The sequence below is a fragment of the Manis javanica genome, chromosome 5 (genome assembly GCF_040802235.1).
Source record: "Manis javanica isolate MJ-LG chromosome 5, MJ_LKY, whole genome shotgun sequence".
NCBI classification, from domain to species: domain Eukaryota; kingdom Metazoa; phylum Chordata; class Mammalia; order Pholidota; family Manidae; genus Manis; species Manis javanica.
Window position 1 is genome coordinate 51,717,493 of NC_133160.1, and position 27,071 is coordinate 51,744,563.

A 27,071-nucleotide genomic window follows, 5' to 3' on the forward strand; every position below is an offset into this window, starting at 1 on the left:
TCAGTACTCTTTTCATGATAGATTCTTTTCAAGTGTTCTTTTCATGATAAAGACATTGTTTATTTTTCTGTTTCTCTAGCTTTTTTTGAATGAGGGGAAAAACATTTTTGTACAGCTCCAGGTATCTCAGGGAATTCCTTTAAAAATATATAAATATACAGCTAGTTGTATGTATGTATAAAATCTGTGAGTGAAACCCAGGTCCTGAAGCTTCTGCCTTTATGGACCCCAGGCGTACCCGTGTTATTCTAGGGGCTGTGCAACTTTCTAAGCAGCTCCAATAGGTTTCCTCACTTTAAGGAGTAAAAGTTTTTAAAGCTCTGCTTTGGAGAAATGTATTTCCCATAAAAAGGCTGATGAAGAGGTTGAAATTGAACCTTCTAGACTACTTACAGATGGAAATGAAAATGAAGAGAGGAAGAGAAACTTAACTTTAAGCAGATTCTCTAGAACTGCTGCAAGCAAACCATTTATCTCAAGCTGGCCTTGAGATGGTTTTCCTAATGAGCTAAAGAAAAAAGTTTTAATGCATTTATCGTGGTTCCCAGCTGATGAAAATCCTATGATAAACCACCAAATATATGTCTTCAGTTCAGAGCTAAAATGGATGTCCCCCTTTCTTATTTTTTCTCCCATGAGGTAGACTCAACTTCAACAGGTGCGCACACGCGCACAGCCAGTGCAGATAAGGTAGTGAAGCTGTTTACATCCTGTCTCTTCAGAATTAAGCCTTTAGAACTTTGTGGTAGGAGGTGAAGGATGCAAAGCGCTGGGGTCTAAAGGAGGCATTTGAAGGATTGGTGGTGTTCTGAACCATCCCATTAAGCTCAGTGAAAGGAGTGAATGTCAAAGGTTGTTTCTTTCTCTTATGGATAATGCAGCAGCTGGGAATCCTATTTCTTATGGTTCTATGAAATTTTAATGAAAATCTAAGAATTCCTTCACAGCAAGGTTTTCAGCCTTGGCACTACAGACGTCTTGGGCTGCATTTTGTCAGGGGCTATCCTGTGCTCTACAGGATGTTTAGAAGCATTCCTGGCCTCTACCTAATAGATGCCATGGTACCGTCCACTTGGAACAACCAAATACTGCCTCTAGATGTTGCCAGGTGTCTCCTGGGGGCAAAATTACTCCCAACTTAGAACTACTGATTTAGAAAGACAAGCAAGATGATTCCATCTTCTCTATGAGCTCCAGTTTGATTGGCTATGAGCTGTTTTATTTTAATGCAACAGTATCAAAGAATCTCAGTTTGCCTCAGTAAATGTGGGTGGTTCCTGCAGAATGTAAAAGTCCCGTGCTCCTTCTTCAGTGTCCCTCAGGCTGTTTTCAAAGTAATGCTTTGTTTCGTGTTTCTTTTCAGGTGACAATTGTGGAAAAGGCAGACAGCTCCAGCGTCCTCCCTAGTCCTTTATCCATCAGCACCCGAAACAGGATGACCTTCCTATTTGCCAATTTGAAAGATAGAGACTTTCTAGTGCAGAGGATCTCTGACTTCCTGCAGCAAACAACCTCCAAAATATACTTGGACAAAGAGTTTTCAGGAAGCTACAACAGCTCAGATGATGAGGTCTGTGGAAGACACTTATGGGTGTTTTTGTTCATATTCTTACTCTACCCTGGAGTGTTCACCTCCTTGTCCCTTTTGTTTGATCTTCAAACTTTGCAGATGTACTGACATAAACCACCAACCCTGACACCCACACCAGTATTCTCAGCAATGTGTCATTTAGATTTCATGATGCTTGTATTTGGGATTACAGTGCTGGAAAAACCTTATAGATCATCTGGTTCTAACCCTCTTATTTTACAGTGGAAGAAAGTATTAAGTAATTTGTTCTGGTTACACAGCAGGTGACTCTGGTCCATATAGCCACACTAGTGAGAATGGTGCAGAGGTCACTAAAGGAAGTCTCGAACCTGAAATACAACATCATCATGGTGATTTGATTATGATAAAATATATATTGTGTCCCTGTTGAATTAGGCCCTGAACTGACATCCAGGGAAACTGGAGCCCCAGAAGATATGTGACTAGTTCAAATGTTAGAACAAATTACTGGCAGCTAAAATATGTAGTAAAGATGCTGAGCTCACAGGGAATGTCTGTGTCCCCATCCACCTGCTCCAAGGTTATGTGAGCATTTTGGAGGCACCAAAACTAAAGGAGGTGAAGGAGACAGTCCCATAAACAGTTGACTCAACCATGTCATGTTTTGCATGCATGCTAATCAGAGAAACAAATGGCCAACCTGTATGCTGCAAAAATGAGTCTAAACTACAGAGGAAAGAAACCTATTTTAAAGCTCTGTAGCCTGTGACCATGCACCTCTCTTAACCCCTGCCAAAATGACTGCCTGCTGCTTTTCTCCTGTTTCTTCACATAGCAAGAAATGTCTTGGGAACCATGAGGTAGCTGTTAGTATCTGTAACAGAGGACACTGAAGAAGTAGATTTTGCAGTACATACTGTTCCAGGTCTTGTTCCTCTCTGTATTGGCAGGCGTATTCTCGGCCCAGCAGCCTCATTTCCTCCAGCCCCCAGAGAAGCATGAGCTCTGACGCTGACGGAGAGCGCCAGCTTAACCTAAACGGCAGCAGCGCACCCACAGCCACTCAGGCCCTGATGACCATGTACCGGCGGCGGTCTCCTGGGGAGTTCGACCCGAAACTGGTGGGCGCCTCTGCTCCTGCCTGACACTTCCTGTATTAGACTGATAGCTTTAAAAAGTCTTTTAATAAAAGTAGATTTATAAGTATCTATGTAAATAGCTATTTTTCTATAAGTAAGGTAGATTTTTCTATATATGTTAGTAGGTTTCAGAGGGACTCCTTCATGGAAGGAGATGAGTTATAGAGGGTAAGAGGACTTGGTTTTTAAGTCAACCCACAAATAAGTACATAAATTTTTCAATCCACATTTAAACAATGTCAGTTCACTTTCACTTGGAGGTATAATTTGCATTCTGCTGACCCCTCTCAGGTAAGTAGAATCCTGACACTGAACCAGAAAGCTTCATGGCAGAACCACAGGCTACAGTACATGTGTCAAATTAGGGGAGGGCTCTAGAAAATCTGAGTCTTTCATTCTTGTAAGTTCTGTGCAGAGCATAAAACTGCTCCATTCCCTAGGGAAAATACACTGACCTGTCGTCAAGTTCTCCTTACCATCCTGAAGGCACTTTGGGATGTAGTGACGTTTCATTATCCCTTTCAGGCCAAAGAGTTTTTGAAAGAGCAAGCCTGGAAGATACACTTTGCTGAATATGGGCAAGGGATCTGCATGTACCGCACAGAGAAAACACGGGAGCTGGTGCTGAAGGGCATCCCCGAGAGCATGCGGGGGGAGTTGTGGCTGCTCCTCTCAGGTACAGCTAGGCCTGGGTGGGAGCAGGGCCCTGGAGCATGCGGAGCCCCAGGCTTCCCTTCCACCACCTGTCATGCATCCCAGCTCTTTCAAACATGCCCCAATTCAGTGCTAAGTGTCCTTTTCTCACCAGAGTGTTGAAATCCTTCAATAAAAATATAGGACTCAGAGTCAGCAGTCCAACTGTTGATGCCACCATCCCCTGCCATGAGTCCTCATAGTCTCTTCCTTGTCTTAACTAACACTACTTAGGAAAAGAGAGAACTCGAAGGAAAAGAGTATAATTCTCTGATTTTTGGAGTCCTTTTTCCCTTGCCCAGCTGTGCCAACATCACAGAAAACGTTTAAGTGGGGCACATGGGCCCAGCAGTCACCAGGCCAGGGGTGGAGGAGACAGAGGAAAGAGAAAGCCTCAGCCTTGGTTTTTTGCCACCTCTTGAATTTGCTGGTTATCACTGGAGACTTGAAGGAGAGGCCAGAATCTGCACTGGAACTGAAAACCCACCCAGGTCATACTTTCACTTTAAGCTGGAGATACCAGGGAAGACGGACAGGGACGTGCTGTGGACCTGTAGGAAAGATGTGTCCATCTCCACTGGTCCACAGCCAGGCCCCTGCCCCACCAGACACTGCTGGGCAAACCTCTGAGGCCTGCCATAGGAACTGGAGGCCCCTCAGGCTAAGCCAGTCCCTCATTCCTCCCAGCCTCAAGCATCCAGTATATCCCAGGGATTGATTCTGCCTTAAATATCAGGACATTCCTTCAGCGACACTAGTCTTTAAGTTACTTTAACTGCTTAGAGGCTTGAAATGTAATCATCTTAAATAGGCTTATGTGAATATTTTTACTTGCAACTAAGATGGTCCAAAACAAGTACTATTATCAAACCCTCTTATTTTAAAAATGACATTAGAATTTAAAGAATATTTACCGAACTTATAAAGCTTTAAAAAAAGAGAGAGAAGTTTGTAACTCTTTCTAAAAGTAGATATAAATGGTAATTGTCCACAATAAGATGTGTTAACATCTCAGAAGTAGGGGAATAGAATCGGCTTTTTTAGTTTCATGTAAAACTACTTTGTTCTAGCCTCATTTACATGTCTGTTTTTCATTTTCCTTAAGTAGACCAGCCATAATTCCTCATTTGGAAACCAAAATTTGAGTCAAAGCATCTCTGATTACAAATCCACCCAAAAATATCTTCACCATCCAGTTTTCTGTCTTCCTTGTGTTTGGTGAACATGTCACCTTCACAACCTGATTCAGATCCATAACAGGGCAATCGAGAAATTCCATTTTCCTCCTCCTTATTCAAATTTGATGTTATTTACAGCACATTTTTGATGAAAATGAAACTCAAACTGAGTGCCAGAAAACCACATATAGCAGTTCACAGTCCTGTTACAGAGACTCATTAAACCCAGGGTTTTCTCGAACAGTGATGACCTTTGTGAGCCAGAGGGCAAAATGATTGACATGCGACCTCTGTGGCATGGATAACTGAGCCCATGTTTCTACTTAGTTCATGGTTGGGGGTGGGGGTGGGGTGGTTCATGTGCAGCCCTGCTTGCCCTTGCAGAGAAGCCCACTCCCTGCCTGGATGCCACCCTGCTTCCTGTGACTCTTAGGGCCACTGAATCATGCATGGTGATACCCATGGTGATGTGCAGGCCAGGTGGCAAGAAATCCTTGCAAAGCTCCCTTGAGAACAGAGCACTGAGCAATGTTAAGTTGCTGGTAAGCCTGGCTCTGGAGTGACTGTCAGTGACAGGGACTGAGCCAGTCCAGGGGCTCTAGTTTCTGATCAGTAAATACAAATCAGTTTACCCTGTCATTACACACACACACACACACACACACACACACACACAATATGTACATTTGTATGTGTATTTTATACATATATATGTGTATGCATATAATTTATACTTAACAGAAATTATATTTAATTATATTTAAACTTAGATATTTTCATACAAGGTTTTCTGTCTTCAAGAATCTTAAAATGCAAGTATCTCAAACTAGTGATTCTCACCCCTGTCTCCAGCCTTATCCCCACCACCTGAGGAACTCCCAGCAGGAACAGTGGCTCACCACTGCCAGGAGGCCCCTCACTGCCCTACAGTTCTAAAAATCCCGCCGAGTATTCTGATCTCTCCCCCTACTCTTCAGTATGACTGTTTGAGCCCTTCAGGGGGTTATGCTTTAACAAGTGTATTTTTCATATGTGTTAGCAAGCAGTTTTCAGACTTGTGAGAGACAGAAACTCCTTTTAAAACCCTAATAAAGTAGCAGCAAAGCTGCTGTGGCTGAAGGAAGGGCTGAGACAGGGAGACAGGGAGACCTCGGCTCAGGTGCCTCTCCCCCAGGGCAGCCCCGCAAGATTGTTGGTAGAAGTTCCTTGGCACCGGTCTGTAGTTGGAGGCCCTCACTTGGGAGGCTATTAAATAACCAGCCTCCTACAGAGCTGAAAGAGGGAGCGACCACAAAGGGGGTTCATGAGCCTTGCTGCCATTGCCGCGCCACATCACCCACAGTATTTCATGACTGCTTCACACGCATCCTCCGAGTAGTAGGGAAAGTGAAGAGGTTCAGCTGGTCAGTTGGGGTTGCAGGCCAAGGGCGGGGCTTCCACTCGAAAACCGCATCTGTTGTATTTCCTAGGGGCCATCAATGAGAAGGCCACACACCCGGGGTACTACGAAGACCTGGTGGAGAAGTCCATGGGGAAGTACAATCTCGCCACGGAGGAGATCGAGAGGGATTTGCACCGCTCTCTTCCAGAGCACCCAGCTTTCCAGAATGAAATGGGCATTGCCGCTCTGAGGAGAGTCCTAACAGCTTATGCTTTTCGAAATCCTAACATAGGGTATTGCCAGGTAAATGACACAGATGGTTTAGGCTTCAAAAAAATTGTTTTATTAGCCAGTAAATGGGAAGAAGAAAGGCTTTATGTTAACAAAACAACCACTGCACCAGAGTATCTCCCCCTGGGCGTTACTGGCATCATGGGCTGGATAATTCTTTGTGTGGGGCTGTCCTGTGCTTTTGTAAGATGTTCAATAACTTTTCTGTCTAATAACATCTACCCACTAAATGCCAACAGAGATCCCAGCTGTGACAATCAACATGTCCTTATACATTACCAAATGTCCCTTGGGGAGCAAAATCTCCCTGGGCTGAAAACCGCCTCCTTGAGCAGAGGAGCTGGGGGACCGGAGTGCCCTTTCTGGATCTACCACCATCTAGCTGGGAGACTTCAAAAAGTCACTTCTGGGGGCTCCCTGAGACACCCTTCATCCCTTCCTGGGGTAATAAGAGAGCATGCCTCAGCACCAGGCCTATAATTCTGGATTCTAAGTTCCACAAAGTTCCTATTTTGTATCCTTCTAAGCAATAATGTCCTTGAGAGTATATCTTTCACATGCTATGATTATATTTTAATATACATGGAAGTAAATGCTTAATTCATTTGGTGTAAAGAAAATGTTGCCCACATACCATCTAAAATAATCTTATACTGGTACATACATGGGAAGCTCCAAGATAATGCTACCTTAGATTTAAAGGCCATGTATTCAGAAAGGTCTTCCCTGACCATCTAGCTAAAAGCTATAGCAGGCTTAATTCCTCTACTCACACACACACAGAGTACAGGTCACCCTTTACCACATTATTTTTGATAGTGTTCAATTTGAAAATATACACAAAAATTGATTAACCAACATTTACACCTTTAGTCTATCTCTCTGACACCAGCATGTAAGGCCCATGAGACTTGTCCCTACAATGCCCCCTCTCCCCACCTACCCATCCCCCAATACCTGTTACAGAGCCTGTTACAAAGTAAAAAATCCCAACCTTGATGAATGACTAAGGAACTAACCATGAACATAACCATGTACTAGAATCAGCAAGTTAGTTCCCAAGTGGAATTTTAATGATTTCACTTGGGAACATATTAAGACTTATAAGAAAGAACCTATTAGAGTAAAATTCCTTTTTTGACATTTTGTAAAAGTCTGATGAACAATTACTGGTTTCCAAAACATCAAAAGCAGTACAGGAGTTAGCTGGCTTCTCATGTAATAGACTTCCTTATCATCTTTTGATCTTCCTCCTTTCAATTAAGTAGACTATTAAACTAGTTGAACCTTGATTGGTTACAAGCTATCTGATAAAATCTTTTAATAAAGTACATTACCTTAGAGTTTAAATCACTGTTATTTGTTACTATCATCCTCATTCAGATGCAAGTTCCAGGTGAGGTATTAACTTTGGAAGCCCTCCTTGTTCTCTAAGGAGAGCCTCAAGCTCTGTGCACTTGGTTGTAGAGACCATTATGAAAGATTTAAAGGGAACTATTTATTTCACTAAATTAAAGATTAAAAATAGGCAGAATTTAGCAGGTAAATGCTTTGTCAAATAGCCTTTGGGCAAAGCTTTGAATGAGCATTTAACTGTGTGGGAGCTCAGGCCTTTGTGAATATTGGTGGTCTGGAAGAAACACGAACAGTTACAGGCTCAAAGACTTAAGGGTTTTTACATTTTTAAAGGGTTATCAACAAAATGAAACTCAGAAGAATGTGTCTAGCTTACAAAACCTTTAATTATGTATTGTCTGGCCCTTTCAGAAAATTTTGCTGGCCCTTGTAAGTCTAACTCAGTAATTTTTTAGGTTAACAAATTGCTTGCATGTTAAGATATATTTGATGACATCCTCTTTCATTCCTCTAGGCCATGAATATCGTCACCTCAGTGCTGCTGCTCTATGCCAAAGAGGAGGAAGCTTTCTGGCTGCTCGTGGCTCTGTGTGAGCGCATGCTTCCAGATTACTACAACACCAGAGTTGTTGGTATGTGGGGAAGCTGTTGACATTTTAACCCGTTTCTCATCAGGGAGATGTTTCTACAGCTAGGATACCAGCAGGAACACTATTTGCAGTTACCAAATGGGAATGAGAAGGCTTGAATCAGTGTAGATTGTACACAAGGAGCCCCATGGAGCTTAAGAGAATACACGTGTCATTATTATAGAAATTATTTTAGAAACATTTGATATAGGTGTCACTCTATGGTATGTATGTGAGAATTATTCCAACTACACTGACCATCAACCTAAAAAAGTTTGACAAGAATTCTTCCATGACAAGAATGGAATCTATGGAAGGCAAAAGTATTCAAAAAAGGAGTGGATAAAATAGCATATAAAGATTTATCTAAAGCTAAGTTTCTCAGGTATTTTTCAGAATGGGTTTCATTGCAAAACAAACAGTAATTGTGAGCATTTAAAAAAGTATTTGTTACTCTTTATATATAATCCACTCGAGTGTTAGACATCATTTTAGCAGGACAAGCTTTTTGTTGCTTGTGTCGTAAAATGTATGCTTTATGCTTCCCTGTTGTGTTCTGTTATTTCTAAACATTTTGAACACTAACTGGATTCATTGGAAATATTCTCCAGAAATATCCGTAAGTTGATCTTAAATGTGTACAGCAGGAATGCTTTTAAATTTAAAAAACAATCATTTTTTAAAAATGACCCATGGGTGGGACCATGCATCCAAAAGAGAAGTTATTTAAAAATAAGTTTGCCAAGAAGTGGAGCGAGGTAGATAGATATACACTTCATGCCTAAGCAAACATTACATTGCCAACAAAAGAAACTAACTGTATAATCACATGTTAAAAAAACAAAATTCAACAAAGTAAAATTAAAAGGTCTGTTTGGCTTTGTTAAGCAATTCTTGAATCAGACAGCATCTCCTCTGGCAAGTAAAGAGTTGCTGCCTTGAACTGCAGAAAAGGAAAGGTTTTTAAAGGTGGAAAGGGAGCAGAAAAAAGGAAATTATTAGCAGAGAGCCCATTGTTTTAGGCAAGGTCACCCTCATAAAAGAAATGGAATGAGTCTAAGTAAACTTCCTAGTGCTAACTAGGAAGTCCTATGTTGACTGATCAAAGGTCACATTCCTGGGGCGCTGACACTGCGGTTAGGTTAGGTATTAAGTCTTGGTTTGCTAACATGAGGCCATTAGCATGAGTGACTCTACCTTTGGGTCTGTGGTTCTCTTTTTAACACATGAAAATTTTGTGAACAGACCATTTCAGTAATCCTTCCAGCTGTCATGACATTGTTCTTTTATGACAGGACAGGGAAGCAGGACAGGAAGACCCTAGAGCAAGAAGGTGCAGCCAGAGCTAATCTGGTGACTGGGCCGTGTTGACATGTTGGTCTAGTGACTAGTAACACAGTAACAGCGAAACAGCAGAGAAAGGAACAGAGTTCTGTCTCTGCAGCAATTGTGAGCTGGCTTATTTTATTCAGGCTGTTGGACTAAGTTCATAAGAGACGCCATGAAATAACGCCTGGCCTTTGTGCCCCCTCCTGCAGGTGCCCTGGTGGATCAGGGAGTGTTCGAGGAGCTAGCACGAGATTGTGTCCCGCAGCTGTATGACTGCATGCAGGACCTGGGCGTGATTTCCACCATCTCCCTGTCCTGGTTCCTCACCCTGTTTCTCAGTGTGATGCCCTTTGAGAGTGCCGTTGTGGTTGTCGACTGTTTCTTCTATGAAGGAATCAAAGTAATATTCCAGTTGGCCCTGGCTGTGCTGGATGCAAATGTGGACAAACTGTTGAGCTGTAAGGATGACGGGGAGGCCATGACTGTTTTGGGAAGGTAACACACGAAGCCTCAGTTTGAAGACCACCTCTGGTTTCTTCTTGTACTGTTTCCATCTATGTTTTCCCTTGGTTTCATGAGTCATAACTGGCTTGGTAGTAATCAATGCCCACCTCCCTCTGTGCCTAAGGGCTTATTTTCATGTGTTTTGTCTTTAGAAGTTAAGGGAATTCCATTCTGTTCGTAAGGAAATTCTTGTCTTTTGTCTTAAGATGCAGTAAATGAGTGGAGAACTATAATGGGAGAATTATAGATTCACCTTCCAGTGACTTCTGATCCATTTCTTCTTCCAGGTACTTAGACAGTGTGACCAATAAAGACAGCACGCTGCCCCCCATTCCTCACCTGCACTCCCTGCTCAGTGATGATGTGGAGCCTTACCCTGAGGTAGACATCTTCAGACTCATCAGAACTTCCTATGAGGTAAGTCATGTTTCCTACCTGAGCATTACAGCACCCTGGAAATACTCTAAAGGGGATCAGCTGGATGTCTGCCACACACTTCCTTTGCTATCTATGGGGGTGCCTGCTTTCTTTACGTTCTGACAAAGAGCTGACAGTTTTGAGCTCCAGAGATGGATACTGAATGGAATCTAGGACATCTTCTAGACCATGAAACAAATAGGCTAAAGCCATGAGCAGGTCTGGCCCTCCAGTTCTGTGCTAGGCCCACCCTGAGGTCTGATCAAGTAGCAGGTCAGATTCAACTCTGGGAGGATTGCAGAGGGGCTGGTGAGAGCAGGCTGACCTGCACAAATCAGCTCACCTCCTTTTCTCATGCCGATTACTCAGATCATCGCTGAAACAGACAAGTCAATCCTTCCCATCCAAAACTTGTAGAATACCCTGTATCATCTAGAGGACAACCAGGGCCCTAGGATCCCTCTAAAACTGCTTGGCCTGGGTGCGGAAGGGTGCCTTCTGGAATATGATGACCTGGATCTGGTCTGAATCCCAGAGCAGCATTAACAAGCTTCTAGGGGTGCAGGAACTGTGCTGCCATGTGCCCCACAGCCTTTGGTGGTTTGTGGGGTCCCAAGGACTCAGTGCCTGTAACACCTCCTGGCTCCTTCATTCCCTCATTCTTGCCTCTGCAAACTTTTATAGAAATGATCATTAAGAAAGAACATGACTCTTCTGCTGAGCACACGACGCACTTTTCAGATATTTTGGGATTGCATGGCTGGCGATTGTCAGCATTTTAACTGGCAACAACCTGAATAAGGGAGAAATGATGAGGGACAGGCTGAGGTCAGAAAGTTTCTCCTCAAGAGAATTAAAACTTTAGTGTATTTTTAAAATTAGTGTGGATCCAGAAACCTTTTCAGAAATATATGTCTTAAACTTATGTTGGGAGAAAGACTCAACATAATTTAAATTAGTAATTTTTTAAGACTTTCATTGATACTGTACATATAGTAAAAACAAAATATTTTTAGTATGTTTTAGAATTATAAAAATAATCTACATTTATTTTTTTTAATGTGGAAACTGTAGCAGAATATGAAAAAAAATAAATGACAGTTGGACTCTAAACAATGAAGGGGTTAGGGTCCCTGACCCCTCCCTCCACAGTCAGAAATCCAGCATAATGTTTGACTCTCCAGAACCTTAACAGATAATAGCCTTCTCTTGACCTGAAGCTTTACTGACAACGTAGTCACTTAACATGTATTTTAATATGTTATATGTACTATATGTCATAATCTTACAATAAAGTAAGATAGGGAAAAAATGTTATTCAGAAAATCATAAGAGTAAATGTTTACAACACTGTACTATATTTATTGAAAAAATCTGCTTATAGGTAGACCCACACAGTTTAAATGTCAACTGTATATCCTATGAGCATTCTGCCATATTTCCTTCAAGTATGTTTTTATATTTACCATGTACACTTAAAAATGCATTCCTACAAAAAGTACTTTGTAACATTCAAGTTTTCACTTAAAATATACTATGAGCATTCTCTATTAAATACTGTTTGAAGACATGGTTTTAACAGATTGTTATACTCTGCTTAAATAGACACCAGAATTTTTTAGCTGGTCCCCTTGTGTTGGACTTTTACTTTGGTCACTTCCAAATTTTCAGTATTATAGGGTAAATGTCAATGTTGTTATTATTCATATATACACAATATGTGTATATATGTACACATACACAAATACTGGTACACAAATACCACATCTCTGATTGTACACAAATACACATACTTGTACACAAATATCACATCTCTGATTATTTTCTTTGAGTCCATTCTTAGAAACAGATTTATGGCAATAGCTCAAAAAGCATGAATTACTTACATGCTCCTGGCACACAGTGTCCAATTTCCATAAATGAAGTCTAATTTATATTTTCACTAGTAGAGATTAGGGGTGATGTTTCCATTACTCTCTCCAAAACTGGTTATAGTCATAATGAGGTTTTAAAAACCATTGCTCCAGGATTTTTGGGTAGTATTCTACCAGAAATTTTGCATGGTTATTTTTCTAGAAAACAAGGCCATATTAAAGACAGTAGTTAACTATTATAGCTGTGGATTGTTTTTCTAAAGGCATCCCCTAAAACCTTTATTGTTAAGAAAATTCTGGACCAAACTAATAAATCTTGGTGTAGGGAAACTCAGCTTTATTCTTGATAGCAGACAAGCTAGCATCATTTTTAACAGGAAAGAGAAGAGAATGGAGACCAGACTGAGGACTGGTTTCCATTTACACCCTGTCTGGCTGATCCCCACTGGGAACCCTTAGGCTGCCAGACTCCCTATTGCAGGACACAGTAGCAGTTTCCTTCCTCCGCCTGGATATCATTTATACCAATGCCTGCACTACCTAGCCTCTCACTGCACGATGACTGGGTTTGTATTTTCTCTTCTCTGCTTGGTGTCACTGCCCTGCTTGTAAGTTCCCAGTGGCTCCCTGATATCTACAGTATGTCAGCCTAAAGAGAACACTGCAAACTCCTAAACATTAGATTGGTGATTCTCAATCCTGCCTATGCACTAAATCACTTTAAAAAAATAATTTTTTTAAGCCTTGCTTTTAAAAGCATTCCCAGGCTGTAGTTATATCTGAATCTTTGGCATGAGGCCTAAGAATAAGTATTTTTTAAAAGTTCCCCTGGTGATTGCAGTGTCTGGTGAGGGTGGAGAATTCACTGTCCTAGATGCAGAATGGGGCCACTAGTCGCAGGAGCTGATTATAACTGGTTTGGTCTAGGGCATGACACTGGAGTGCTGTGAGGCAGGCAACACATTTTTTTCTGTGCTTCAGGGTAATTAGCCAGGAAAATAGAAAAAGAGGAAAAATACTAAAAGCACAGCCAGCTTTGAGATCTGGTCAGGGGCTCCCCAGGTTGCTAGTGGTTGGTCTGATACCTATCAGGTTTCACCTCATAAGTAGAGATGATAACTATTCATAAATGCCTTGTAGGGGAAGTCTTGGTTGCTTTACGTTCTCCCAAGCCCCTCCTGGAAGGAATGCTATAGACAGTCTGAGAGGCAGTTTTCTTCTCTGTGCACCCTGTGCGTGAGGCTCAACAGTTTTGTGGCATTGGCATTATGCAGAGGTGGAAGACCAAGTCCCAGCCTTCAAGTTGACTCTAGCCTAAGATGACTCTCCTAGAAGGCACACGGGTATATTCATAAAAGACCTCACAGCAGGCAGAAACCTGCAGTTTCTCCATGTTCATTACGACCAATCCTGGTGGGTTTAATCTGTGGTACGTTAAGCAGGGAAGGGATGTGGCTAACAAAACACAAGAAATTTGTGCAGGACAGACAGTTATGAAAGTTTAGGATTATGTGTCAGGCTTATTAGTGATGAGGGCAGTAGGTACCACTCACTGGGCAGGGCAGGGTGCTGGGTGCTTGCAGACAGCCCCACCAGGGGCATGGTGACCCATTGTAAGGTGAAAATCTAACTTGACAGAAATGGAGCTAGTGTTTTCAGTCCATACAGTTAGAAAGTGACAGAGTCAGGATCCAAATAAGCATTCCTTAGCATTAAAGGCAGAGCCACTGGGGCTGATGTGGCTGGAAGGGAGATGGAACTGTAGATGTACATAAGGTCATGAGGTCAGTTGGTCCAGGAGAAGCTAGTTAGTGATTAGTTTTGAAATCACTCATTGATTTGCAAGGTACCCAACAGCCACTGGGAGCTGAGGTGAGTTTATCTTCAAGTCTATTATTTCTGCTCCCTGTGTAACAAAATGGGGTGAAAGGGGCTAAAGCAATAAACTCCTAAAAGAAGATAACCACAGTGTGCCAGTGGGAGGAGACCCAGAGATGCAAGCAGGATCATTTGTCTCTTCATTATTCAGAAATCTTTATTTAAGGTTTTATAAGGGCCTGTTTTAGGCCAGGCATCGTGCTCAGCCCTGGGGATACATTATCAACACTTGGTGTGTATCTCTTTTCCATCTTCATTTCTGCTGTGTAGATCATTTCAAGCACAGTACAAGTCAGAAGGATGATATAATGCTTTTCCATTACCTATCACACAATCCCAACAATTATCAACCTTTTTCTGATCTGTCTGTTTCATCTAACTCCTTCATTTCTTTTTCTGGGATATTTTTTAAACAAACTCTAGACAGCATATTTCACTTGTAAGCCCTTCATTATCTCTCTCTAACAGGAAGACCTTTGGGGCATGACATTTTTTGCTAATCCACAGCTTTGATTTTCAAGTCCAATTTTAAAAATTTGTTCATGCTCCTCCCCCTGCTAAAAAAATGTAGACCTCTAAGTTGTTTACCATCTGTTGTTCATGGAAGCTTAGTTACAACATTAGCACATTTTGCTTGATTTAAAGATATGTGCTTTTTTTCTTCCATCTGGCTAACAGTAGTGAACCCCATTCTATATACCAGAAAAATAAGTGCCCCATAAATTAAGAAACATTTAAAAGGCACGTTACAGCATAATTTCAATAACCTACTCTTGTTTAAAAGCAGAAGTAAACCATAGAGTTTGGATTTTAGAAATGATGCCTTCTTTTGTTTCAGTAAAGTTCTGAAACTTATTTTCAGAATTTAAATTTGTTTTTGCTTCAGAATTTATTATTTTGGTAATTTAATTTTGTTTCAGTAAGGTTCTAAAGTTCATTTTCAGCATTTAAAATTCTCCTTGTGGTAAGCAGGTTTGTTCAAATCATTTCATGGCTTTATGGATTAAGAATTTTTTTTAAGGTGTAGCCTTTGACATTTTTGGTCCTCTCTGGAAGTTTGAGAAAGAGGAGCCTCTTGAACTTGGTAGCACCTCGCCCTGATGGTGGTCTCTTTTCAAAATCTGTGTCTGCTCTCTGTGATCCCTGTCTTCCCAGCAGTGCAAGCAACAGCTTTGGAGGATGCGGGGCACCACAGAGAGGTTTCCCTCTTGTCCCACTCAGGAATGATGGTGGGGGTGGGAGAGGCCAGAGAACATAAACTGGGAACTTGGGATAGACTCATCTCCACATCATTCCTTTATCTGAGCTGCTTGCTCCTTGTTCCAGGTTTGTGCAGAGACAAAGGATCACCTACACACAGGGTTGGTGAGGGTGGCATGATATGAGGGGCTGCATACCTAGTTGGTGGTTGGTATGAGCAATGGTGGCTGGGGTTGGGGGAATGGAAATGTCAGCAAGAAGAGAAGTACTGCCTGCACTGAAAATTGCCCTTCAGCTCAAAAAGACATAAGATATTAGATTGGAAAATTAGGAGCAGGCCACAAAAAAACATTCAGATAAAAATTAATTAGGAAAGAGATGTAAAGAAGATAGATAAATTTGTTTATTATTTAAGGAAGGGGAGGTTTTAGAAAATCAAAATAATTTAAGGCTCCCTCACCCCCATCACTAAATTCTGTTTGTTAGAAAAAGTATTGTTACATTAGGGAATTAGTTCTTTTCATTGGAACTGAAATGTGCAGTGCCTGTGAGAAGGTATTATACCCAGGCCTTTGCCCTTGTCTTGGGTAATGGGAAATCTTGACTCCAGGATGTACTGAGCCAACTTTTGTTTGTCTTATTTTTAGCATTCCATTCTATCAGCTGCTCCAAAAGCGTTGGGAGAAGGGGGAGAGAGAGAGAGACCAAGGCTCAGCCATTCTCATTGCTCTTTTCCTTTAAAAATCCTCCAGAAATAGCCAGCCAGCAACCTGGAGTCCATGATTTCCTCTCAGGTTAGGGCCATCTGCTCCAGATGGAAGGGCCATTGTGTTCTGTCTGCGCTGGGCCAGAGGCCTGGCTGAGGGAAGAGCCCTGCCTAGCAAACAGCAGATCTGCTGCTAGCTGGGAACAGACGTTAATTAAATATAAAACATACTGGGCTGTTGGAATGTCAGGCTCGGGTAGAAATAACTCTTTCCTTAGCAATTTGCAAAGATTGCCAAGCTAAGGTGTAATATTAACTATTATTGCTACTTTATATTAATGGATCTTTATCCTTAATGGCAGTTCTATAAGGACAGTTTTAGGGCCTCATTTTACAGAGGAAGAAACTAAGAATCAGAAGACTCAACTGAATTGCCAGAGTCCCACAGCTAATTAGTGAAAGAACAAGAATTTGAGTCAAATTTTGTTGAGCTCCAAAATGTTTGCTCTGTTCTACCCAGAGACAAGGAAGAATTTATGGTCTGATAGAATGGTTGGTGCAGTCATGAAGCCAATGTCTATGCCTCAGATACACAGCTCAGCCCATTGGAACTCTGAGTAACCTATAGAGAGAGGCCATTTATAAAGCTGCCAGATAAAATACAAAACTTAGACATACTTAGAGTAAAAATATTATTCATTGTTTATAAAATTTAAATTTAACTAGGCATCCTGTGTCTCATGTATTCTTCTGTGTTGAATCTGGCAACCCTATGCATTAATTGAGTACCAGCTGTGCTCTGCAGCAAGTCCCAGCAGTGAACTGCTAGGGCATCTTCCCAGGATGAGGCTGTGAGTGCAAATTCTGGAATCAGCCTGGGTTCAAACTTGGCTTTCCCACTACCAGCTCTGTGGACTTGGGCAAGTTAATGAGTTTTGTTAAACTTCCGTTTATTTGTCTATGAAATGGGGGTCAGAAGAGACTTACTTCTTGGGATTATCATGTGGATTCAGTGTATTCCCCAAATATAAGTTGAGCCCCTACTGCGGATCAGCACTGTCCTCTGCTTGGTGGATATAGGCTGTGCCCTCGTCTCATCATGATGGTGACAGGTCTAACAAGTAAAGACCTGTGCAAGGTAATGATAAACTCAAGGGAGAAGGAACACAGCAGGGCAGCAGGTGGGGATATGCTGTTTCTCTGAAGGTTTGTTTTTCTGGTGAAGTGACATTTAGCAGAGTCACAAATGGCTAGGGGAACACGCTCATGGATATCTGAGAGAAGCACATTCCAGGCAGAGGGCAGCCAGGCAGGGATCCTGGCTGGTGGCTGAGCCTGTATGATGGTCTTGAGAAACAGCAATGAGCCCCTGTGACTGTAGAGGGTGAGGAAAGGGTAATGGCAGATGATCGGAGAGGTGCTATGGGAGGGGGAGAACATGGAGGCTTGTAGGCCTGCATAGGACTTGGAATTTGACCCTGAGTGAGCTGTAAAACCATTGGAGTTTTAAGCAAATGAGAGGCATCATCTTACGCAGGTTTTAAAAGGACTACTCTTGCTTCCAGGGGGAAAATAAAAGTGCAGTGCCTCAAGGAAGCAAGGACATCAGTTTAGAGGCTACTGTAAGAAACAATAGTGGCTTAGACTAGAGTGGTAACAGTAGAGGAGATGAACAGTGACTGGGAATCCCTAGAGAGAAAGTGTTGATAGAAAAAGAGGCCTACAGACTAAGCCCTGGGGTTCCCTGAGGTGGAGAGACAGAGAGGGTACGCAGAGACAGAGAAGAAGTAGCCAGTGAGGGATAAAGAGATGAACAGAATTAAGTGGAATTAAAGCAAAACATATAAATATATACCAAGCAACATACTAAGTAGTTTATAAGTTTTAGTTCTTGTATTAGCTGGAATTACAGACTAGGCTGTTGTAACAGTAGACCCCAAAATAGAGGTAAACAAGACAGAAACTGGTTCTTTTCTCACTCTCAGTCTGCACAGACAGTTCAGGCTGGTGTTGAGCTCACTCACATCAGGCACTCAGGCTTTTTCTTATCAGCTCTTGAGAAATGTCTTATCCCCCCAGGAAAAAGATAGGGTGGATCCTATCTTTTATACACCTTTCCTTTAATACACCTTTCCTTTAATAGCCCTCACCATTCTACTCACATCCATAGTCATCTGGCCACAACAAGTGGCAAGGGAGGCTGGGAAATGTAGTCTTTACTGAGCATCTGGGTTCTCAGCTGAAATTTTGAATTCTGTGTGTGAGTGGAGAACAGACAGGTACAGGAGAGACAACTGACAGTCTCTGTGACATCCATGAGCTGTCTCTAATATTTGGCTTGTTAGATAACGCTAGTCCTCATTTATTAATAATTAGTTAATTATTAACTCTCTGTATACCCATACTGTACCTAAACACAAAGGTAATTTCTCAACTCCCTAATTGTCACTCACTTTCAAATTTCTTCATTGTGTTCTGTTCTAAAATGTTACACTGTAACTTCAAAGGCACTCCTTAAGAAAAAAAAAAGTTATTTTGAAACAATTATAGATTCATAGCAGATAGCAAAGAAATGTACAAGGAAGTCACATGTGTTTCTTCCCCCAGGCCCCTCCCCTGCAGTGCTAACATCCCAAACACCCTGGGTACAGAATCAAAACCAAGAAATTGACATTATCATAATCCACAGAGGTTATTTATATTTCACCAGATGTATACATACTTGTGTGATTGTGTGGTGTGTGTGTGTGTAGCTCTGTGCAATTTTGTGCCATGTTACATACCTCTGGTACCTTATATACCTTGCATAACTATTACCACAATCAAGATGCTCAACTGTACCATCACCACAAAACTCTCATGCTACCTCTTTATAACCATATCAAGCTATCCCGTATCCCGATGCTAACCCTAGCAACCACTAATCTGTTCTCCATCTCTATAATTATGTTCTTTCATGATTGTTATTGTTACAAACATAAAATATGTCATATGTATTCTTTTGAGATTTGTCTTCTTTTCATTCAGCATAATTTCTTTGAGGTTCATCCAAGTCATTGTGTATATCAATAGGATTTTGTGTGTGTGTGTTTAATTTCTGAGTAGTATTCTGTGGTATAAATGTACAAAGGCTCTCTCTAAGCTTCCTGTTTAACATACCCATGTAGCCATTACCCAGATCAGTATCCCAAAGTTGGCTTTTGTGTCCCCTTCCTCTTACTAACCATCCAACCAAGGTTAATGACCCTCCTGACTTTTAATACCACCGATTAATTTTGCTTATTTTTTCACTTCATATAAATAGAATCACACAGAATGTGCCTTTTTGGTTTCCTTTACTCAGCATTATGATTGTGAGATTTATCCAAACTGTTCATTTTTACTGTTGCATAGTAATCCGTGTGTGATAATACCACTATTTATTCATGCTACTCTTAATGAGCATTTGAGTGGTTATTGCTTTTGGCCAATAGTGACACTATGAATATTCTAGATGTCTTTTGGCAAAATAGTATATATACTTTTCTTTTGGGTGTGCACTTTAGAGAGGAATATCTGGGTCATAGGTTCTGTTCAGCTTTAATAGATACTACCAGACAGATTTCTCAAATGATAGTAGCAACTGATACTCTGACCAGCAGCAAATGAGAGTCTTGGTTGTACCATTCTCTTGTTAACACTTAATATTATCTGTCAGCTTTTCCCTTACCCTTTAAATGTCAGCCATTATCCTTTAACCATCACAACCATTGTTTCCACAGGTTAGGCTTCATGCTTTAAGCAGAATTTATGTATTTATTATTCTTTTGCACCACTAAGATACATAAAACTTTACATATTCTTTCTCTTCCTTCAGATTGGAAGACTCATTTGACTTTTGAAATTTAGTCCAACAAAAACATTCAGGCAACACTAGACATTTTGGAGTTTGAAAAGACAGCTAGTCTGTGGTGTCTGTCAACCAGAGGCAAACTGCGGGTTTCTGGAACAGGACAAATACTATTAAATGAGACATCAGGAAAAGGAGCATCCCACAAATACATCTTCCAACCTACTGGTCTAATAGTTAGCTTTGGATATTTCCTTTCTTCTTGTCAAGAAAGTTCTTCCTTGAAAGCATTTTTCATGCATGAATGGCCCTTATAGCCTTATTTAACCCCTCTTCTTCCCTATAAATGTTGATTTGAGGAAGACTTATTTGGCTTTGAAATTTAGTTCAATTCTAAGAAGCATGAGAATTTACTGTTACTTATTTGTGGTTGCTAGATCATTTTTAAATAAATAAAGGTTTAGTCTATGATGCCTTGTCATTTCACAAGAAACTTCTCCTATGTATCTGGATTGTGTCTCCATCAATCCTGCAGACACAACACTGCATGCATTAGCAGATTTCTCGGAAAAACCCATATTGCTCCTTTCCAGAAATTTGGAACTATCCGGGCAGATTTGATTGAGCAGATGAGATTCAAGCAGAGACTGAAGGTGATCCAGACCCTAGAGGATACCACGAAACGGAATGTGGTGAGTCCTTTGAGAAAGAGAATGTGGACTTCTCTCTCCATCCTTCCTTGCATTCCTGCCAACTCATAAATTCTTGTTTGACAGGCTGCAGATGATTTAAAAGAAGAAAATCTAGAACTTTCCCAATATGACACTTTCGAGTTTATAAAATTCAAATGGTTTATCCTTTTCATAGGTCCGAACCATTGTGACAGAAACTTCCTTTACTATTGATGAACTAGAAGAACTTTATGCTCTTTTCAAGGTGAGTCTCAGAGTAAATTCATGTACATTCAGGGGAGCAAAAGAGTTTACTTTAATAACTCGGTTCTACATTTTTCTGTTAAATTGCTAGGGCAGCATGAGTCACAATGTGCAAAAAAAAATGAAGACAGAACTGAGAATATAAAAATGGAGTACTTGATATGAAAAATACATATATTCTTACAACTCATTCAAGTTGATGTTTTTAGCTTTCTTTCGTTCCATATAATATTTTTAGCTGTTTCCTTGGACTTAAGAAAATAATACTCATTGAAAAGATGGCAGGTGAGTTTAAATTCTGCCTGAAATTTTTGTAAATTGTAACTTCCTATAATAAACAATACTAAAGAACACTTACAGTTTTCCTGTATTAAACTATATTAAAGCACCCTTTAAAAAATATATGTAGCTGGAATAAGAAAGAAGCTGTTCAGATGTCTAAGGAAAAGCCTAACTGGCTAAATTTCTGATATTTGTTTCATAATTCAGCCCATACCAATCTTGAAGCCTGCATAAGAAAATACTATGTTAATAAATAAAGCAATGTAAAATTGTTTTCCTTCTCGAAAAAATGCTCTATAGTCATAACTATCATTATCAGCATCATAGATTAAAATGTGTCAATTGACAGGAACTAAGTGAAAAGGTGCCTTTTATGTGGGTACCAATTTTATCATGATCTCTAATTGGGTAGCTTCTTGTATATAGTGCCTTTTATCTAGGCCTGGCTATTTTGAGAACTGCAGAGATAGTACAGGAACAAATGGAAAGGGACAGATGCAAAGAGTTGAGTTGAAAACTAGTACATATTAGGATTAGAGAATACAATGGCTGCAAATGTATTTGCTAATATTCCCATTTGCCTGTTAGCTACTGGAGGGTACCACTGTTTCATTTATTTTCATTTCACTGGTACCTAGCATAGTGTCTCTCCCCAGTAGGTACTCCAAATATGTTGAATGCATAGGTAGCTTAGTGATCAGTTGTCAGTCTGGTACAGTCTCTGCATGTACAATCTCTTGTGACACAGGTGCAGAGAGATAGAGGCTTCACAGCTGCCTAGTGGTGGGCTTTGTGCAGCCTAGCAGCATGACCAGCAGAGTGGACTGCAGTGCCCCCACCAGCCACCATTCAGCCCTTGACAGTGAAGTCTCTGTAGTTTGCTGTCTCCACCATGTTTTAGCCATATATGTAAAGCACTGTAGGTAATTGCTCCATGTTGGTTCATTATCCGTAAGGGAAGATCCCTCCCTCTTTCATAAAGGAAAAATTTAATGATCCAGCTTGGATCAAAACAGAAAAATATATAATGATCCAGTTGAAAACAGATTTTTAAGGGATGCTGAGAACCAGAAGAGATCTGCCTCACAGGGTAGTGGGGATAGGATTTGGGGTAACTAGACAGAAGTGGAGAAACAGCTGGAAGCAGCAAGACCATGGTCCGATAATGGGAGGGACTATGACATTAGAAAAGGGAGGCCAACTCTTGGGGACACCAGGGAAAGGAGAGCCAGGGCCAGTTGTACCAGAGACCCAGACCTGGAGATTGCTGCAGCATGTCTTCTTCCCCTGGCACCTCCGCATGCTCTGGTCTGTGCCCCTCCAGGTCCCAGGGGTGCCATTCATGCCCAGAGGGTATGCCTGAGACAGTAAGCTCTGCTTATACTCCAAAGCCAAGCCCTAAGAGCGTGTTCACATAGATGAGACCCTAAGCCTCCTCAGCACCCCAAGAAAGAGCCCGAGACTTGGTATCAGGGACAGAAAAGGGTCTCTGATACTCGGAACCCAAGGTAGTGAAAGTGTTAGTGAAGGACTCTTTCTTGAGTCTTTTGAGGCTTTAATTGATTTCAACACACATTTATTGAGGCTTTACTATGTGTTTGACCCCTTGCCAGACTTTTTAATCATTTAAGAAGCCATCAGCTGGGGATTCTCCTGTAGATACAAGGAAAAGATGTAGGCTCTCCCAAGGAGCTCACTGCCTGGTCTTTGGGGTAAAACTTGGTGGGAAAGGGTAAAAGGCTGCCACCCTGAGGCAGATTTGGTGGAAAATGTGTTTCAGGGCCTGTTTGCCCTAGTTTCTCTCAAACTCTTTCTAAATTAGTCCTTTGGTCCTTTTTCAGTCTCTGGGCCTCTAACTCCCAAATGATGGCATAGGGGTCTCATCAAGGAACGGGGAGATGGTCTGCATGGCTTGTCTTTTCCTGATAGTTGGAACACCGTGAAAGTGCTTGCACCCACACTTACGCCTGGTTCCAGAGAAACTGGGATGCTTCAGTTAGGAGGAAATGCTTTGGGTAACCTTTATTCATTGACGTAGCTCACATAAAGAGGACCCCTCCTGGGGACATTCACTAACACCAACCTACCTAGAGGGCTGCTGGCATCTGATTCAGAGGACTCCTGATCAGCCCCGGCTGCTTGGGCCCTGGCCTAGGCCTCCCTGGGACATCACCACTGTCTCTGCCCCACAGCCAGGAACGCAGTCCCAAAGCCCTGGGGGACTCTGAGAAGCTTCCTTTCTGCAGCCAAGACTACACTGCTAACTCTGAGGCTGGCTCTACCTTCCACCTCTCCTTCCTCCTCTCTTGCCACTCCTGCTTTTTTTTAGGTTGCCAGCTACAGTTCCCAGTAAGCACTTGGGATGCAGATGTCAGTCTGCTCTGCTTCTTTCTGAGTGAGAGCAAAGCTGGATACTACACAATCACAATGGACTCCCCAACTCCCAGAACCCCTAGGGCTTCTGATCTGTTTTGAAATTTCTGTAAAGGGCTTTTTTCTGCTACAATATTTATAAATGCTTATAGTGAAATAGACAATGCAAAAGGGAATAAAGTAAAAATAAAGCACCGGTTTTCATGCCCCTCCCGTCTCCCCATGCAGAGCTAACTGTAAGTGGGGGTGGGGGTGTCCTTCCGGACCTTTCTAATTACATACTTTATCTTTGTGGTCTTCCTGGAATGGGTGTATATTTCTACCAGAATCAATATGACCTTGATGAAGAGGCTGTGAATAAGAGGCTGTCTTGTTTCCAAGGACAGAAACAGGAAGCTCTTTTGTTGGATGCAGATCTCCATTCTCCTCACTATAGTGGTCCCTATGCATAATTTTTCAACAGCTATTTTCAGATGTGTGAAATAGGAGGCCCATGCATTTGTAGCTTGAATACTGTGACTATGATAATATTTATGTGATTCGGGTGACCAGGAGGCAGGGGGTCTATGGGACACTAAGCTCAGAAACCCAGAATTTCATCATAATTCTGTTCTGACTAACTGGTTGGGTGACCTTTTGTAAGCCACTTAACCTTGGGTTTTACCACCTCACCTGGAAAAAAGCAGTCAGATTTGTCTAAATTACAGATCCTTTTTCAGGTTAACATTCTATTTATTTTTTTCTAAATTTAAAAACAAAATTGTTCAGGGAGTTATTTCTAAAATGCTTGTGAGTGTGTGTAAGGGGGAAGAAAATAAGGGCATGGGGACTGTGAGTGTTGTTCCCCATGCTTTCTTTACTACCTTTAGTAACTGAAACCAATCTCGGTGCCGGGTGTCACCTGCAGAGATGGTTGCCATGGAGCTGGTGGGGGGAGGTCAAATGAAGGAATGTGTGGCACACGCAGAAGACAGAGGAGACCTTGAGGCCTGAGCTCTACCCCCACAGATGCACACTGTCTTCCAAACTGGAAGGAGGCCTTGTCTTCCTGGTATTTGCTGTGAGATAGAGTCCCCAGTAACCATCCTGTTCTTTGATTTTTCCAGGCAGAGCATCTAACCAGCTGCTACTGGGGCGGGAGCAGCAATGCACTGGACCGGCACGACCCCAGCCTGCCTTACCTCGAGCAGTATCGCATTGACTTTGAGCAGTTCAAGGGGATGTTTGCTCTCCTCTTTCCCTGGGCCTGTGGGACTCACTCAGATGTGCTGGCCTCCCGCTTATTCCAGTTATTAGATGAAAATGGAGATTCTCTGATTAACTTCCGAGAGTTTGTCTCTGGGCTGAGTAAGGACAAGATACAATTGCATGAGTTTAGAGGGGGTGATGGGGCCATGACACACACACACACACACACACACACACACATACACACACACACAGTCCTCAGTGTGGCCCTCAGGACCTCCCACTTATTCCAGTTATTAGATGAAAATGGAGATTCTCTGATTAACTTCCGAGAGTTTGTCTCAGGGCTGAGTAAGGACGGGACACTATTGCATGAGTTTAGAGGGGGTGATGGGGCCATGACACACACACACACACACACACACACACGGTCCTCAGTGTGGCCCTCAGGACCACAGCCCCACACTGCTTCAGAAATGGGGTTTACAGGGCAGAGGAGCATATTTTAAGATTTTCCAGCTGGTTGTAAATTTCATGTGTAGTTAATGGATGTATTATATGATGAAATCATTGCCTTCTACGTTAAATAGTCTTCAGCACTAGCTAAAAAACATTATCAGACAATTCCCAAAATGATAACATGCCAACTTCAATGCTGAAACCACAGCCATGATAACTTTACATGAGTAAAAGAAATGTTTGGGTGGATTGCTTTTCTTTAACAAAATGTTTATCTATAGATAACATGCATTCCATAGAATTAGACATTTCATAAAGTTTTTAATAAAGGGCTCAAGAAACCACAGCAGCTCTGCAGTCTAAATGGAAATCATTTCTCCCCTTTTTGCCAGGAGATGGGGTGATCCCTCATGAGAATGCACACCCAACACCTCACAAGTGGTTTCTGCCTCTCAGCCTCACAGTCTGACCTGCTTAATACCCTATATTCTATTGAATTCTTGTTCCATTTTAAATTGAAAAAAAGCTACATGGTCAAGCTTGGTCCTCCCAATGTGAGGTTGTTGATATAGCAGGCATTATGCCAGGCTGCCAGAAAGAGATAAGAAGAAAAAACCTGATTCTGTTGTGCCACTCTGTGACCTTGGCCATGTTTTAAAGTGACAAACCCAAGGAAAGATGCAGGGGTCAGGCAGAAAGCCAATGATGACTCGAAAAAGTGCCCTAGATCTTTAAGAATAATGACTAGAGGACTTAAGGGACAGGAAGCTGATGATTTTAAAAAAAACAAAGCAGTTGTAGATGAGGTCCACTTAGGAAAGAAAAAATTGTATAAAGCACTCTGAAGTATTAAAATTGAGGATGTGAAGCAGTAAGCCTTTATTAAGTGCAGGCTCTGTTCTGATGCTTTAGAACTCATACTTTGTCACTCAATCCAAACAACATAGCTTTGAGGTGGTAATGATAACTGACATTTAAACAGCCTGTCCTCTGCTCTAGGCACTGCCCTCATTGCTTTCTGTTCAGTTCATTTGCCTAAGGTACACAGCTACAGACACTCTGGGGCTTAAGTTTGAGCCCAGACTTCTGAAGGCACAGTTTGTGCTTTCACTGTTACACTTTATTACCTCCTTGCTTACCATAAGTATCCCCATTTTCAGTTCAAGAGAAGAAAGCTCAGGAGAGTTAAGTAACTTGCTGGGCTACTGGTTTTCAGCAAATCAATACATATCTGAACTGCACCATACGTGCTGGGCCCAGGATTCAAAAGGCGGGCTGTCTGTCTTGAAAGCTTATCCTTTATTCACTACTCTATACCAAGGACAACAAATGAAATTTTCTTAAGGGAAGAAGGAGGTATTCATTTTTTAATTACACAAGTAACATGTAAGTAAATTTTGCTTTTTAAAAAACAGCAACAACCCAGACAAGGCTACAGATAGCTTAGACCCTCTCCTAATCTTTTCTACCCCAAGGTAACTACTAGTCATCATATTGGTGTCCATTAAAAGGGAGTTTTAAACATTATCTTTAGACAGAAATAAGGAGAAGGAAAAAGAGACAGGTTCTGCATGCAGAAACTAAGAGAAATAAATACAGATGTTTAATTAAGTTCAGTCAGCTCCCACCAGGAAAGTATTCTGAAAAATCATCAAGGAAGGAAGGAGAGGCTTGAAGTCCAAGAAAGTGAAAACATTGGAAAAGTATATATAGACTTTTTAAAATGCAATCGAGGTCTTGAGCTAAGTAAACCTCACCCCAGATTACTCGGAGAACTCTCAGAGTTGATGTCAGTCATGTGGGTCAATCGTAGTTATGGAGACAGACAAGTAGACCAGAAATGAAAAATTCTGTAGAAGTTAAAAAAAAAAAAAAACT

The 27,071-nt window shown here is 41.5% G+C and overlaps 1 protein-coding gene across 2 annotated transcripts in view; it reads left to right on the forward strand.

Moving 5' to 3' along the window:
• Positions 1 to 27,071, forward strand: part of TBC1D9 (TBC1 domain family member 9) — a 130,830-nt gene that overhangs the window by 94,701 nt on the left and 9,058 nt on the right. For both annotated transcript variants that reach the window (XM_036998692.2, XM_036998691.2), the window contains 10 exons: positions 1,364 to 1,570; positions 2,503 to 2,673; positions 3,217 to 3,367; positions 6,032 to 6,246; positions 8,105 to 8,222; positions 9,758 to 10,043; positions 10,340 to 10,469; positions 20,550 to 20,648; positions 20,824 to 20,892; positions 24,653 to 24,893. In XM_036998692.2, the coding sequence (XP_036854587.1) occupies positions 1,364 to 1,570; positions 2,503 to 2,673; positions 3,217 to 3,367; positions 6,032 to 6,246; positions 8,105 to 8,222; positions 9,758 to 10,043; positions 10,340 to 10,469; positions 20,550 to 20,648; positions 20,824 to 20,892; positions 24,653 to 24,893 (1,687 nt within the window). The remainder of the gene's footprint in view (positions 1 to 1,363; positions 1,571 to 2,502; positions 2,674 to 3,216; positions 3,368 to 6,031; positions 6,247 to 8,104; positions 8,223 to 9,757; positions 10,044 to 10,339; positions 10,470 to 20,549; positions 20,649 to 20,823; positions 20,893 to 24,652; positions 24,894 to 27,071) is intronic.